Genomic DNA, 14,321 nt, shown 5'->3' with positions numbered 1-14,321 from the left:
AAAAAAGAAAACCAAATATAACAAATTGCTGAAATCTTAACTTTGCAATTTTAGTTCTCTGTTAGACATTATTTATTATACTCTGGCACTTCAGATGAAGGTATTCAGATCCACGAAATTAGATGTTACAGTGACATGGGGAGTTTCACTTTAAGCAATGTTTCCTGAATTCAATTAGAAGACATGACATTTTAAAAGACTTTATAACAGATCAAATTTCTAAAATAAAACCTATTTTTGTAACCTACCCTCTGCTTCCAGCAATGAAAGAGACACAATTCAAAATAATGAATGAAACATATCCAACTAAAGAGTTTTTGTCATCAGCATTTAAGTTACATACAGAATATTGTGTAGTTTTTAAGAGAAACACGAGACTTTGAAACATTTCTTCTATTTTTTCGTGAACCAATTTTTAAAGTTCTGGACAGATTTCTGCGACTGGCTAAACATAAAGAACATTGATCTGTCTCCTCTATCTGACACAGTTTGTAGAAACAGTATTATTTGGTTTAGAAGGGGAAAAAAACTATTTACAGGAGTATTTTGGAAACTTTCTTTTCATTCACAGATGTAAGACTTTTTTCTTTTTTTTTTAAGCCCACATTTTGTCATTGGAAAAATAATTTTGACCATTTTTCTAAGTGTCTGAAACTGGTTACATCTAAACATGTAGTCAAATTATATTTGTTGAAACGTTTTGATTAAATTTTTTGTTCTGTTTTGTTTCTTGTCTAACCCTAACCCTTGTTTTAATTTTATGTTGTTCACATGTCAATACACATAATTTTTGACGGTTATTTATTGCTGCCTAATGTCTATTCTATTTTACAATGTTTACTCCTATCTTGACTGATTCTGTTTGTGTTGTTCAATCGATTTGAGATTCTAGTATAATTTAGCATATATTTGTTTTGTAGCTACTTTGCAAGAAAAACAAAGCAGGAGAGCAGAGTTTGCATCTTTCGTCCTTTTCTAATGTCTTTCCGGCCTGCTTAGGCGGAAGTTGTATTGCGTGCATCACCCAAAACTGTCCGGCGGATGTTGTTCCACGGGCCTTGCCACAAAAACAATGGCGAGCGGGATCGGCAGTGAGTAATGTTTTTATCTCGTTTTTAATGTTATTTGCCACTATCAGACACCAGTAAGGCCGGATTAAAACATATTAGTTTATTTCATCCCAATTGTTGAGGCACAGTAGCCTCGCTGTCCCGAATATCGCTGCAGTGTTGAAAGCTGTGTGTGCTCCATGAATGTTTCCCCCCTTAACATTGCTAAGCTAAGGCGGTAATATAGACCAGAATTATCCGTTTTCATTTTGTTAGTAGAATACGACTCACATGAAATTTACAAGTTTTTGTTTTTATAAGCCTTTGTGAAATTACAGTGAAATGGGAAGCTTTATCCGTTCCGGAGTTGTTTTGCTAGCCGTAGCAAGCTAGCAGTGCTTGTTTTCCTTCAACATGCTGCAGTCATCATCGGGTGTGTTATTAAATGTGTTATTTATAAATAATAAAAATAAAGTAATTCCTTTATTTGAAAAGTAGTTTATTTCACAGACGATATCAATTCAAGTGTTATTGATGCTGTACGCATCTTCCACTCCAACATATTGAATCAGTTAGCTGGTAGGATCCAGTACCTGTCACTATAAATAAACATGTTATTTGTTGTATAAATATTAATTTGTTTTCTTGTATTTTTTCTTCTTTTCGCTGTAGAACACAAGATACTGAATGTGGGACCTACAGAGCCATGGTCAATCAGGGAGAAATTATGTTTGGCCTCATCTGTTATGAGGAGTGGAGACCAAAACTGGTAAATTAATTAAAATGCTGCTCAATAGTAAAGGAGAGAATCTGCTGTCAATCAATCATCAATTAATATAGATATATGTGTATATATAAAGGGCAAAACAAATTCCAACTTTAAAAAAAAAAAACCTAGCTGCTCTTCCAGACTGGTGAGATAACAATAAACATTTTCAAGAGTGAAAATCACGGTTCAGAACTTGCATTATTGAATTTGTTGTTTTCATACATATAGTCCTATTAAAAGCTGTGAATTGTGCTTATTAAGATGTAGCAAATTTTGTAAACTTTATATATAAGACAACAGATCCACTGAATGTATCCCAGTTGTGAGCCATGCATACAAACTCTCAACTCATGTCATTGATCTGTGTGCCAAGATTATAAAGTGCCCAGTTTAGTAAAGCTTAAGCCCAGATTTCCAAAAGCTTTGCTTATTTTTGGTCCGCTGACACTTGCCAGCAGAAAGAGCGAAAGCTGTTATTATTCCTGCGGCAGGATCGCTAATGTACTATTTAATGGCTATTTTTGCAAACCCTGGTTTTTAAAAAGCAATTACCTGCTAATACCTTTTTTTTTTTTTTTTTTTTTTTTTTTTTATACAAACAATATTTTAGATCAGGGGTTAGTTAATGTTTCATAATTGTTTCAATAATTTTTGTCAAACTAAAATGTATTTTAACCTTTTCAAAACGTTTTAACTACATAATTACATCCATGCTGTTATCTGCATAGTTTTGTTTTTTTTTTTATCTTTTTTTTTGTAAAAAACAACAAAAAAGATGTGTTCTTCATACCTTGAGTTTGTTTTTTAATTCAATCTAAATTAGCACTTTATTTATACATTTACAGTGTTTCTTTTTTGAGACAGATTTTTTTCCCCCATTTGCTCTTGAGTCTATTTTATCTTTTGATTTTGGTTCTTTTTCATATTTGTTTAGTCTTGTAGGTACCTGCAAGACTAAACTGTTAACTGTAAACTCTAATTTTCTTTATAGCTTTGCCTGTCACACCAGAATTTCCCTACTATAGGATAATAAATTGTATATTACTATTCTTTTCTGGGACAAAATGATTGCAGAGTTGGCATTTCAAACTGGCCATACCCCTTTTTGTGGGGTTAGTTTGTCTAGCATTACAAAAACACATGTCTGTGTTTTGGCTAGTGAACATTTGTTCCACTTTTCAAACATTTCCTCCTCCAGCATGTCTTTAAGACAGGTTGAAATAAAGAGATAATTGTTTCAAACATGTCTTAACATGTCTGTGATTAGCTAAAGTAGATTTTCCTCCCTCTAAGTAATACATCATAGATGGTGGTAGTTAGACTGACAAACTTCAATGTTTAGTGAACGCTGGTCATGGATGATGAGGTGGAAAATCCTCCATTACTTTAGCCAGTTTCTCCCATGGATGTTTCCTGCCCTCACACTGATTCCTCTTCAATATGCCCTCATTCCATGGATATTTTTTGTCCTTAAGGGTGTCTGTAAGCAGAGCCATCAAGCCTTTCTCAGAGCCTGGTCGACCTCCTGACTGGTTCTCTCAGAAGGTAAGAGACATAAACCTACTGTTGCATTTATTACAAGGCTAGTTTTTAGTTAACTTCCTGCTGTGTTTCTCAGCACTGTGCCTCACAATATTCTGAGCTGCTTGAAGCCACAGAAGCACCAAAGTGAGTGCATTAACATTTACACACTGCAGTCATTGTCAGTGATGCTGCAGAACTGAATTTCTAACTTGAGGCCATGTTTATTTAAATGTTCTTGTTCCTTTAGACGCAAGCGTGGGGAGAAGGGAGAGGTGGTGGAGACGATCGAAGATGTCATCGTCCGTAGGCTGACCAGTGAAAGGATTGAGGAATTAAAAAGATTACAGAGAGACACACAGGAGCAGTACAGGTAAGTGGACACTTCAGGTGCATCAGCTTTTGTTATCCTCTTGATTGTGTGCATGTAGAACTGATTTCATTATTAAAAATCAGCTTTAATTTTGGTTTATCGGGATTTGGAATTCCAAAATCAAAGGGTCTGTTCAGACCTGCCACATTTGCTCCACTTTAAATGGACCAGTTTGTTTTATTTCCTGGATCTGAACCTTTTCTGCAGGTATGAATAAATATCAGCAAACTTCGGTCAGGAACTAACGGCCAGATCGGGGACTCTGGTGCGATTTGCACCAGGTGTGAATACAACTTACAATTAGAATACAAACCACCTGGTCCAAAACAAACAAGCAGACTTAAAGACTGGTGTGAATTAAGTTTGGGTGATTGGATGAATCTATCTACCATCGACGATAGAATCAGACCTTCAGTGGTTGTTTTTGGTTTATTTAGAGCATTTATTTATTTATTTTTTCTTGGACCTGCGGGGTAAGACATAGCCCACAAAAAACAAAAACTAAATCTAATTCTGTTTTTAAAGTCGTAGGGAAATCATATTTAAATGTCAAATCAACATGTATATAAATGTACTCTTTATCAGACCATATTGTCCCAAAAGTTAGAACATTTCTATGTAAAAAAACAAAAATCCTGTCTTAAAATCTGTGTTTTTTTTTTTCGTTATCTTATGCAGCAGGTTAATCAGACATCAGCCTGAACACCTAAATTATTCCAAAAACAATAAAAATTTTCTTTACCAAACCAAGCTTCTGCCGCCCTGGCGTCCTCTTCCACAACATCTTCGTCCCCGCTTTCCTCCTCTAAATAAAAAATGTATGACGGAGGAGACTCATCCACGACCTCTGACACTAAACTCTCCTCCTCTTGCATGTTTCCTCTGTCCATAGCATTCCTTCACAGTGTCGTTTCTAAGTCACCAATTTAGTGCTACTTGGTCCCAATGGAATTTCCACTTGGAACCTACTAGCACTAAGTTGCTAACTGGTTAGCAAGATGCTTCTGACAAACCGGCCACAACCATATAGCTTGCAAACCAACCGCCACAACAATCCTATCCCCTTGATAAACCACCAATCAAATTCACTTTATTCACTCGTGTAAAGTCAGGCACCACTCGGGAGTATTCCGAACTGCGACGGTTGGAACATTCGCTTCCCTAAAATTTTAATGGTGCTCACAAGCTCCTTTCAGCTGTAGCTTTTTTTCCCCGGGGCCACCGAGCTGCAGCCAAACCAGAACCGCAGAGAAGCTGTTTTTTTTAAAAGTGTGTGGTACTTATATAGAGCTTTTTCAAGTCAGGCGATGTGACCAAATCAATTTACACTACATTCAGTCATTCACCCATTCACGCACACACCCAGACACTGATGATGGCAAACTATATTGTAGCCACACCTGCCTTGGGCTCACTGACAGAAGCAAGCATCAATCCATCCATCCATTCATCTTCTCCTGCTTATATGACAGGATCGCTGTGTGACTGGTATCTATCTCTAGCAGTCTATGGGCAAAAGTCACGGTACACCCTGGGAAGGTCGCCTGTCTAACGCAGACAAAAAAAACATCATGTGACCTGGATTCGATCACTTTGCATGCACACATTTAGTCAACAAGCAGAAGCTATGGAAGAGTTTGGAACTCTCAGCACAGTTGCAAAGAAAAAAATACAAATCCCTAAAAAATGCAATGATGTTTGATTCCAGCAGGCTTAAAACTGGATTTATGCTGGAAAAAAACAGTCTGACTGTTGGGAGTTTACTGAGTTATTCTATGATCTATCAGTTTTCAATGAGGCGTTACAGCGCTGGTCTAGCTTTCTCCTAATTCTGCTTCTCTGCCAGCAGATGGCGCCACATCTGTTTGTGTCAGCTTATAGCCCCCAGTGTGAGGTTCTATTTAGGCTTCAAAAGGATGATTTAAAAACTATCCTGATGACCACTTGGTTTATATTTTGGTCTTTTTGGTAGAGGCAATAATGTGACTGTGCACATTGAAAGCTCAAAACTAACCAAACAAAGACTCTGCCTGTCGTATCTTTCCTTAAAGGTTAGAGGTGATTTGCAGTAAAATGTTTTCCTTCCTGTTCCATTCCTTGTCCTGACAGAAAACTGAAGAAGGAGGTGGATCTGATACAGTCGGGTCACATGGACTCCCAGCTCAAAGATCTGTGGGCAGAAATCACACTGTAAGGTTCTTTTCTATCTTATAAAAAATATGTCTAACTTTAATCTGAGTTATTCTGCTGTGTGTGAACAACAATAATCAAGGATTAGTTCTTCTAGAGATGTAGGATTTAACCTTAATAGTGCTAAGATAGTATTGCTATTTTTTCATGATTTTATTGGCCTTTTTTATGCGTGTACACTGGATTCTGCAGTAGCTTTTCTCTATTTTGTTTGGTTGTTTTTTGCTACCACAGAAAGAAGAAACAGGAGGAGGAGGAAGCAGAACAGAAGAGGAAAGCCACAGAGATGGCGTACCAAGGTAGGTTCACACTGCTTACTGTGAACACATGCAGATCAGATTTCCCTCAAAACGCAGAAAAGCAAAATACACCCAGGCCGGTGCTGCAAAGCTGTTCATCAGTGAGACCTGATCTGCAAAAACAAACTAGCATAAGGTTGTGTGACAATGGAAATGCCTCAGCAGTGGTTTTCTATCCTTCTAGTCATTTACAAACACTTGAAAAATAGCCTCATAATTTTGATAAACTGAGGACAAAAACAAATATTTGTCTTCATTTCACCTCTTTTTTTGTGAGAAAGTAATTGATGTGAAATGACTTTCTGACATAACAGCAGCCGTTAGATAATAACGGCCAGAGGAGCCTGAGAGCACAGAGCTCTGCCGCTCCGACAGGTTTAAAAAAGGCTAAATCTGACTAACCACGTGATGTTTTGGTGCCTGTTTCATCAATTAACTTATTTTTAAAACAAATGAAAGGTTTTAAAATGTCATTTGTAAACTCACCTTTATTTACTGCCGCTTCTGATGGAACAAATCACTGCAGGACATCTTGCTGACCATAGCTCCGCCCCTTCAACAACCCCGGAAAAAGTCATCATCAGCGTCAATGTGCATTAACACTCTACCCCAGCTTCTCTAAACATTTTGAGAGTTGAAACAAAAGAGGCTATTTGATTCAAATATATCCAACAAGATGCTAGACAATGATCTCGGGCTACCACTCTAGTGCCCACTGGCTGAAAAACCCTTTGTGGCAGTGTTGCTCTCCATTGTTTACGTTCCTGATTTCTGTCATACTGATTACATCCCCAACACTAACCCAGCGTAATGGTGTCATCAGACACTAGGCCTGGGCAATAAAATAGCAATTTAGAAAAATGCAATTTTCAAATCGCAGAGGGACTCAGTTTTACATCACAATACATTTAACAAGAGTAAGAGACTAAATTTCTCCCTTCAGCCCTTAAGATGGAGCTAATATGATTAACGTGGGCATGTCATCGCACAAAAGGGAACATGGAGTTGCAGCTAGCAGCTGCAAATGTTACAGTAAAGTCCTGGAACACTGGATTCTGGGCCAGCAGGCTTTCAAAGTCAGGAAAAAACTGAAACGCTGGAGTAAAGCATCATTATGCTTGAGCTTGGCGCGAAGAAAATCGCAATATAGATTTTTGGCAAAATCTTTCAGCCCTACCAGACACGCAGCTGCATGGGACAGAGGCCTCACCGCTTGACAGCAGGGGATCAGACACAGCTTTTTATTTTTTGCTAATGGAAAAAGAGACAGATTGTTAGCATTATTGTTTAAAACCACGCTAACCACTAATTTTAGAGGGAATGAGGCTCATCAGTACAACAAAACACCTACGTGTTACAAAGCTTGCCTGGAAAGCCGGGCACCTTTCTGAGAGCTGTGCTTGATGTTCTGGTAAATTTTTAATTGTGTCATTCCAGAGAGATCAGGTTCATGGACGTCAGTATTCCCTCCCAGTTACTGCTTGTATTTTCTTTTAAAACCTTCAGTTTATGAGCTATGACTCAAGATGTCCGCCTTTGACCTTCTGTTTCCCCCACAGCGCGCCAGGCACTGAAAAACACGCCGAAGCGCCTCACCAGTGTGACGGTCCGTTCTCCTCTGGGGTCCAGCCCCCCGACCCACGACTCTCAGGCAGACTCTGCGGTTCCCACGCCGCCCATGGACACTGAAGGCGTCCCTTCAGAGGACACCACCATCCACTCAGTTGTAAGAGCACTGTTCTTCAGCACTTATAAATTACAGAGGAAAATAGAAAACCTTTATTTTAGCAGAGACGCTGCAGTTCAAACACTGTTTTGCATCTGAACTTGTAAAAAGAACGGCCTTTCTCTGTCAGGCCCAGGGGGTCGGGGTGTTTCTGCCAGCAGCTGACCCTCCGGTGTCGGGACCAAAAGACGGAGGCCTGGCGAATCTGGTTGATGACTCGCCACAGAAGAGATTGCTGACGCAGAAAGCCACGCCGCCGCCGTCACCTCTGTTATCAGAGCTGCTGAAGAAGGGAAACCTCATATCAGCCAGCCCACGCCTGGTGAGATCAGCCTTCACATTACAAATACCAGTGATAGGCAGAGGCTAATTCCTACCCTAGCTTTTTCTTTTAGTGTGTTAAAGTTTGTTAATCCCTATAACAAATACAAAGCCTTTTACTTTCCTCCCATATCTGACATTTTCCGGGTATTTTCTGGTTTTAGGTATCCGAAGGAGACACAACCAATTTAACAAACGGTCTGCAGACTGCAGCTGTAGTGCAGAGTCACGAAGTTTTTACAGGTAAGCAAACTGAGGTGTAGCTAACACTGGAAACTAAAGAAGGGACAAGAGCATTAAATGCTCCAAGTTGATGTCACTGGGAATCCCCAGCAGTCGCTTCCCTCAAAGCAGCGCATCTTTGGGATTTTCCATTAATGTTCCCGCTGGCTTGAAGTAGAGAGCCGTTTATTGAGAGCTTTCATTCAAAATTAAATACATTAATTGTCAATTAATATTCTGTTAAAGAAATTAATAAATATCCCCATGAAAAAAGATAAATATGCTAAAATAATTTTATTAATTTATTTTCTAATTAATTACATAATTTATTTATGTATTTCATAATAGCTTTTTGTGACACTTTTATTTTGTAAATCTACTTTAGATATTAAGTGACTTTTTTTAACATTTTCATTTTAAGCTCTTTATGTTTTTAACTTCTCATATTCAAATAAGGAGGCGGGGTTTTATCTGTCGGGCCGCGCTGGTTAGGATTGGCTGAGTGAATTTGATTTGAAGTACTCCAATCATTTTGACCAATCAAATCAAATTATTTCCTCTTAATCAGCTCTGTTTGGTTCTGTCACTACCCGATCCGTACCATCAGCTTAATTGTGCATTTGCAAGCAGATATTCATCCAGGTTGCCATAAATAATGTTCTTATGGTACTAAAAGTACATATTTCTATCCTTAAATCACCAAAGAATTTTTATCTACATATTTATAAAAATAATTAATGGCTTTTTCGAGCCACAAAATATCTTCGCAAAATAGTAATACTGAACTTCTTGAAATGTTAAAAATGTTGTAATTTGCATTTATTATAATTCTGTGTATTTAATTTCCCTCTCTGATCAATAAAGTATTTTAATTGGACTGATGTGCGCCAGCCAGGCAGCATTATGTCCCACAGAGAGAACCAAATCCAACATCTCTGAACTGAATTTATACCTAGAATAAATACATACCAGCTGGTCCAGTTGGATCGACTGATTCTGCAGCTTTCCTTTCTCCTTTATCAGTTTCCTCCACACTCTCCTCTTTCTTCTCTTTGACTCTGAAATCCTCTCATCTTCCCCACTTATGCTAACATTATTTTCCTCCTCTTCACATTTTATTTATCACATGAACAAAGATCCCTTTAATTTGATGGTTATTAGGGTATAACGATATTCTTCCTCCAGTTACAGGATAAAAATGATAACAAATGTAACACAAGTCTAAAAGGAATCAGAAAGAAAACCTCAAATTAAGGAGTTATAACTTGGTACTTTATGTACACAATCCTTCTCCACTTGTCTTTAAAGTCAAGCTTAACAAAATAAAACAGCTCATTCAGATCCCTTTTCATACCACAATTTATTTTCTCAAGAGGGTGCACAAAAGAATTAGCCTGACGTAGTCCGACTCAATTCTAGTCAGAATATGAGTCTGATACTGCTCCATAGAGCTGTGATTATGGGGCGTGTTTCGAACGAACCAGGAAAAAAAATGCCTCTGCACTCAATTGGATAGACCTACAACCAATAAGAGCAACGGAGTGCGTGACGTATCTTAAGCGAGGCATAGTTGTTGTCAACAAAAATCAAAGCGTGCAGTTTCACGCCTAGAATAAGAAGATGAGACTTGATCGCGTTTCTCTGTTCCTCTTTTAAAATTAATTTGCTGTCGATATCTTCTAGAACAGACCTAATAGCAGAATCTACTCACCCAAACTCTCCAGCGGCAGCCATTATTGTTGTCACCCAAGCGCGCTTTGGTCACGTGGTTGATAACGTTACTCTTGATCATCTGTCCATCATCGTATAAAGCCCGCCCTGACAATTTGATTGGATCGCCTGACAGTGGGCTTTAATACTCGCGCTACTATGGAGCAGAGCCAGACCGAACTTCCCCGAACTCAAACCTTGTCGGCGGGACTAAGTTCGGACTGGCACCCAGGCTACAAAAGAATATGACTTGTGTGGGAGTAGCATTAGCAACATTAGCAGTTAGCCATGGTTTGTTTCCCTGTCTGTTACACAGTAGGTAGAAAGTTACTCAAGCAGCAACACCTTACGATCCCCAGCTGAGTCCCTGATTGTTGGAATCGCCCCTTTTGCTGTAATACAGACAGTAGTAGTGATAGCGAGGCGGGCTAATGCTAGCATCCTTTCAGGAGTGATGGAAGTATACAGGACGACCCAAATCATGCTGCATGGAGAACGAGCTCTAGTGGGATTTCCTGTTTTGAACAAAGAACCCAAACAAAAATAAAATGAGTCACTTTTACACTTTTCCCAACTCCAACACACACATTTAAACAGGAAAAAGTCTGCACAATGACTCCTCTAAATATTCAAACTAGAGAATAATAATGTGCAGCAAATGGAGCGAGCTGCAACACTCGCAACGGCTGCTCGCAACACATTGGATAAATATATTACAGTCATTCCAGTAAGATGCTCCTTTCTGTTTGTTTATTTTTCCACGGTGTTCTGACCAGGGGCCTGTTTCAATAAGGAAGTTCAACCAACTCTGAGTTAAAACTTGAACTCTGAGTTGACTTATCCTGAGATTGGAAACTCTGAGTTTTGGGTTTCAGAACAGCTGAAATGAGTTAGTTCATCAACTCTAAATTGACTGACTCTGAGTTAAGCGCGTGCACCACAACTATAAAAAGCCATTATCAATGGAGCACAGATATTACAAACCATGGCAACAGGGTCAGACAAAAAAAGGTGTGCATATTTCTCACCAGCAGAACTGGATGTGCTTATGCAAGCATATGCAGAATTTGAACATGTATTTAAAAAAAAAAGCAACACGGCTGCAGCGGCGAAGGAGAGAGAGTTAGCTTGGGTGAAAATAGCTGCTCGAGTCAATGCGTAAGTTTACATTTTAATTACTTTTATACAGTGTTGGGTGTAATGAATTAAGTTACTTAAGTCATATAAATACTGTAATTAAATTAAAGACTATAAAACAATAGTGGATTTAATATCAAATTTTAAAAGGTATATTTTGATTTGAACTTTCTCCCTCTAGTTACACACTTTGGTCAATTTAAGATTAATTCATGCAATTGAATATTGTTTATTTGAAAGCATTAGAAGTGCAGTTTCTTGTCTCTCCTTGTATTGTTGAAGTGGTTGATGTTGATTTGGGATTTAGAAAGTAATTAATAAGTAAGTAAAACAAATTAGTAAGTAGACCAATACTTTCTGGAGACAGTAATTATTACATTAATCTAATTAGACTTGTTGAAGATAAAATTTGTAGTTAGTAATTAAGAACTATTTTAGAGTAACCTACCCAACTGTTATAATATCAGAGGTGAAACTGGAAGAACAGTATTTTATTAAACCTAATTTAGTTTTCATGGATAGGTGCAATCCTGCAGGCATCAAAAGAACATGGCAGCAGCTGAAAATGAAATATAAAAACATACTTCAAGCAGGTAAGCCTTGAGCACATCATGGGAGTAGAGTAGCTACCTGGCTTTACAAACAGGATCATCCATAAAAGGACATGCCATTTCATTCCCTTTGATGCGCTCTACGTGACTGAAATGTGTGCAATGAATACTGTATGTCCCCAAAGAATCAATGAGGTGTTTAAACACCACTTCCTCTTTAAAAAAGGGGAGGAGACCAAAATAAACTCTGGATTTTCTGAAGAAAACCTGCTCCCGACCAGGTTAGGTTCACAGAGTAAATTGCCATGGTAACTGACTCTGAGTTTAAGTTACCTCTCTTTCAGAAACGGGCTTGACTTACTCTGCTTTCTCAGGTTTAACTTACCTCCCTTTCTGAAACAGAAAACCCAGAGTTTCCCTCATTTCAGGGTTAACAAACTCAGAGTTTTCACTTAACCTCCTTTCTGAAACAGGCCCCAGATTGGGCAGTCACTCTGATCAGAAATTATTTACCCGCTTTATCCTCAGCACTGGTTTTGTACAGGAAGATCAGAGGTGTTACACAGCCTCCATTTCCTGTGTAAATAATCACCCATTGAACAATGTTGTTTAATAAGTTATAAGATAATAACATAACTTTATAACCTGAGCTAATCCTTTGAAGTCATAGGGAAATGATATTTAAATGTCAAATCATTCTGGCTTAAACATGTATATAAATGTACTCACACGATATTGTACCAAAATTTAGAAAATTTCTGCTTTAAAAAAAATCCTGTCTTAAAATCTGTGGGTTTTTTTTCATTATCTTATTCAGACCAGTTATTATTCGTCAGCTTGTACGCCTAAATTCGGCCAATCATATATCAACGGTCATCTGTCAATCACATTTGTTCGGTCATAGCATCTTGATTCATATGTTGCAGCTAATATACGCAACGGTTGAAATAAGAATAATTTCCTATCCCAGTGAGTCAGTGTTCACGGGATGGACGTCTGTGTCTTCAGCAGGCGTAGAGCTAACAGAGCTGGCAGCGTTGCGAGGCAAGGGCTCACACATGTACGGCTGTAAGCCTTCTACACCAAACCAAACTTCTGCCGCCCTGGCGTCCTCTTCCACAACATCTTCATCCCGTTTTCCTCCTCTAAATAAAAAATGGATGATGTAGGAGACTCATCCACGACCTGCGACACTAAACTCTCCTCCTCTTGCATGTTTCCACTGTCCATAGCGTTCCTTGACAGCGTCGTTTCTAAGTCACCAATTTAGTGCTACTTGGTCCCAATGGAATTTCCCATTGGGAACCTACTAGCACTAAGTTGCTAACTGGTTAGCAAGATGCTTTTGATAAATCGGCCACAGTCAAACTTGCTTGCGAATTTTCCGCCACAATAAACCCGCCCTCGTTATAAATGAACAATTACATTCACTTTATTCACTCATGCAAAGTCGTGCATCATTCGGCAGAATTCGGAAATGCAACGGTTGGAACAGCCGTTTCCCTACGGCTTTAAGGTACTTCATAAATCAAGTGGGTTAAGTTGGAAATGAAAGAGGAAGTTTAAATAAATGGAGAACTAGGATGTGACTGTATGTGGAGCGAAGCTGACCTTCTCATGTGGGTTTGCAGAGGGTGATGCTGAAGCTGCGGTGAAGGCAGAACTCGGTGAGGAGACGGGGCTGGCTGAAGAGGATCTTGTAGCTGTTTCCTACATGGGAGATGAGCTGGACCTGGAGACTGTGGGCGACATCATTGCCATCATAGAGGAGAAGGTATTTTATTTTTGTTCATGACCTTGATTAGGGCTGGGCGATAATTCAATAACGATATATATCGATCGATAGATGTGTGGCGCAATAGAAAAAAAGAGGGTCGATAAAAGTTCGATAAAAATTTATTTATGTATTTGTTATATTTATTTTGGTCACTTTTCTGGTCACTTTAGTTTATTCTTTGTCAGTATTTAATAACATAACTCAGGTATTTTAAGTTATTTTTCCTTAAAACAATTCTGTTATGGTTAAGAAAGTTGTTTAAATAAAGATTTAATTGGAAGTCTGTGTTTGTATTTCATTATTAAAATTAAATCATTTAGCAATATTATAAAAAGTCCAGGCAGAGCTGCACATAAAATATGGTTTCAAATCTTTTCAATAATTATCGATATCGATCAATATGCATTTTTTTTTTATCGATAAGCTTTTTTTCTATATCGCCCAGCCCTAACCTTGACGCTGAATGTTAAAGCAGTGGTTCATCTCAAACGAAGGGTTTGGTTGTTGTTTGCTTTTAATGTGATCTTTGATCAGTGAGTCCTGTTGGAGCTTCATCATTTACTTTCATTTACTTACCTGTGTGGACATATTTTTATTTTATTTTTTCCTAAAACACTGTATATTTCTATGTTTGTCTCTAAATAGAAGTCAAGAGGGACTATAAAATGATAGAGAT

The 14,321-nt window shown here is 38.3% G+C and overlaps 1 protein-coding gene across 2 annotated transcripts in view; it reads left to right on the top strand.

Moving 5' to 3' along the window:
• Positions 1-999: 999 nt before the first annotated feature.
• Positions 1,000-14,321, top strand: part of brd8b (bromodomain containing 8b) — a 28,844-nt gene continuing 15,522 nt past the window's right edge. For both annotated transcript variants that reach the window (XM_038277645.1, XM_038277644.1), the window contains exons 1-11: positions 1,000-1,091; positions 1,722-1,818; positions 3,294-3,363; positions 3,437-3,486; positions 3,590-3,712; positions 5,822-5,902; positions 6,137-6,201; positions 7,761-7,927; positions 8,058-8,249; positions 8,413-8,491; positions 13,500-13,642. In XM_038277645.1, coding sequence (XP_038133573.1) covers positions 1,073-1,091; positions 1,722-1,818; positions 3,294-3,363; positions 3,437-3,486; positions 3,590-3,712; positions 5,822-5,902; positions 6,137-6,201; positions 7,761-7,927; positions 8,058-8,249; positions 8,413-8,491; positions 13,500-13,642 — 1,086 coding nt within the window. In that variant the 5' untranslated portion in view covers positions 1,000-1,072. The remainder of the gene's footprint in view (positions 1,092-1,721; positions 1,819-3,293; positions 3,364-3,436; positions 3,487-3,589; positions 3,713-5,821; positions 5,903-6,136; positions 6,202-7,760; positions 7,928-8,057; positions 8,250-8,412; positions 8,492-13,499; positions 13,643-14,321) is intronic.

This window comes from Cyprinodon tularosa, unplaced genomic scaffold (genome assembly GCF_016077235.1).
Source record: "Cyprinodon tularosa strain WSP-4 unplaced genomic scaffold, ASM1607723v1 ctg133, whole genome shotgun sequence".
NCBI lineage: Eukaryota > Metazoa > Chordata > Actinopteri > Cyprinodontiformes > Cyprinodontidae > Cyprinodon > Cyprinodon tularosa.
The sequence above is the reverse complement of the archived record's forward strand: the minus strand, read 5'-3'. Positions and strand labels throughout refer to the sequence as shown.